At 36.8% G+C, this 2050-nt stretch overlaps 1 protein-coding gene across 2 annotated transcripts; it reads right to left on the reverse strand.

Annotated features, from left to right (window-relative positions):
- Positions 1 to 554: 554 nt before the first annotated feature.
- LOC149262985 (uncharacterized) lies at positions 555 to 1838 on the reverse strand. Of its 2 annotated transcripts, XM_089386887.1 has the most exons (3): positions 1315 to 1836; positions 1057 to 1089; positions 555 to 833 (listed from the first exon to the last, which is right to left on the reverse strand). In XM_089386887.1, exons 1-3 carry the CDS (start codon positions 1498 to 1500, stop codon positions 723 to 725), a joined length of 330 nt encoding a protein of 109 aa, XP_089243013.1. In that variant the 5' UTR covers positions 1501 to 1836; the 3' UTR covers positions 555 to 722. The 2 variants fall into 2 exon arrangements, with proteins under 2 accessions (XP_089243013.1, XP_089243018.1); XM_089386892.1 differs by lacking the exon at positions 1057 to 1089 and having other exon boundaries at positions 1315 to 1838.
- Positions 1839 to 2050: the final 212 nt, after the last annotated feature.

Below are 2050 nucleotides of genomic sequence, written 5' to 3' on the forward strand. Positions count from 1 at the left end.
GAGGATTTTCAAGCTTGATTATATTCAAGACCATAAAATCCATAAGCGGTGATTGCACAAAGTAAATTGAAAATCCTGAGCATGACTTATTCGTTCTGCAAACACAAAAACCCCTCTATAAACTCAATTAAGTGTGACAGAATAAGAATGAAATTAGCTCGAGCGGGTTCTGCAAATAGAACCAATAGAACATAAAACAACAAATAGAATAAATGAACAACAAATAGAACATAAAATGCCATAATTATATTATACAACAGAGTACATAAAAGACAAAATGCAAGACAGATCAGAAAAATAATACCTACAAATAGAACATAAAATTACATAGTTATATTAACAGAGTACATACAAGATAAAATGCAAGACAGATAAAAAAATAATACGTAATGAGAATATAGGCAATGCAGAAAACATGGCCCCATGGCCAAATTTAATTGAGCTCATACCACTTGATAGCACACTGTTGAATTATACTATTACATATAAATAACTAGATATTTGAAATAAACAGTCTATAGACTACAAAAAATTGCCAGAACCTTTTACCTTATCAATCGCCTTTTGCCAGTTCCATTAGCCCATATGGCTTGTAAAGAGTTGTCCTATTCAAAGGAAATACAGTGTTCGTTGACAATTAAACTTATAAATTAAATAGACCCTAGATCAATACACAAGAAGTCATTAGTCATTTCTCAGGCATGGAAAAACTCAAAATACTTTTATAAAATGAATACTCCACATACAATCAAATCAGCTAATGCTGTCTGGAAAGTGTACTCCTGGGGCAATTCCACTAAGAGATGTGGTTCTGGAGTCACATTCCACATGTCCTGTGAAGAAAATCAACAATCAATCATTCCAGTAGAGATCTTCCACAAGATTATCAACTTGCATTGGAATGTTCTACTTACAAATACTGTTACCTGATTGGCGTGGAAATTTGTATTGTTTTCAACGAGCTTTATTTAGGCATTGTGCTCTAACGAAAACTACATACAATTTTTAAAAATTAAAACAGAAAAATGCTAAATATACATATATACAGGGATTTACATGATATGTGTGTACACTGTTTATACCACCATCCTGTCAAACATTATAAAACAAAAAACAGAGGAAAGAGTCATGTATCCTTACCATATAAAGATAATGTTGCTAAATACTTCAAAGAAGTCTTTGTTATACCAGAATGCAGTTTGGACAAAGCACATAACTCTTTTCAAAGCACACAAATAACTACGTTTTGGTTTAGGTTTAGTTATAAAAAAAAAAAAAACTAAAAAATAGCTTAAAGGAAGTTCAGAGCCGAACCTGCAGGGCTACAATCATAGTCTTGTTGCGAGAAGCCTGGCCGATGATCTTGCCATCTTCAATTCGCTCCCCCATAGCATCCTCTACATATACCTGGGGTCCCCAGTGTATTTTTCTTGACCCCTTTTCGACTAGTTCTTTCTCAGCCTGGCGTCGTACGGTCCTAACAAACTCGGCCACCGACATAGTCTCGTCAGCGTTCTCCCTCTAGTGTCAGGTTAAGACCAGTTGGCAGTAAAACCCTGAACATATATTTGTTCACTTCGGGCTCTGACTTGAGCTTCTTCCTAGGCACAGCTCCAAGGTAGCCCTCATTGTTGCTTCTTTTCTTCTTGGTAGAAGATTCTGCCATCCTGGACGCAATGTACAGCAAACGGCAGAGGGAATATATGGTATTCTACTGTAAGGCTTGCCTTCAGACAAAATTAGCAAGAATTACCCCATGCAGCGAGCTTGAATTACTTCATTTGGAGAATGTATTGGCTGGGGTAGATGTATCACTAGCTTCTCCGACCAAGCATGCATGTATAGCTCAAACCAAGTTCTAGCACTCTGCAATGTCTACAACGCTCCGCTCAGAAACCTCAAAACCACTCTCAGAAAACAACAGTTTCCTTACGCGCAAGCTTTTTGGGTTTCAAGCTCCATCAATCGAAGTATGAAAGCCCATGCAGCAACACTCATCAAAACCAAAAAGCTGCCTCTACATTCCAAAAAACTAGCTCGGAAATGTACT

This window comes from Pinus tabuliformis, chromosome 6, assembly GCF_031772625.1.
Source record: "Pinus tabuliformis cultivar Carrire ecotype Pingquan chromosome 6, CPIR1, whole genome shotgun sequence".
NCBI lineage: Eukaryota > Viridiplantae > Streptophyta > Pinopsida > Pinales > Pinaceae > Pinus > Pinus tabuliformis.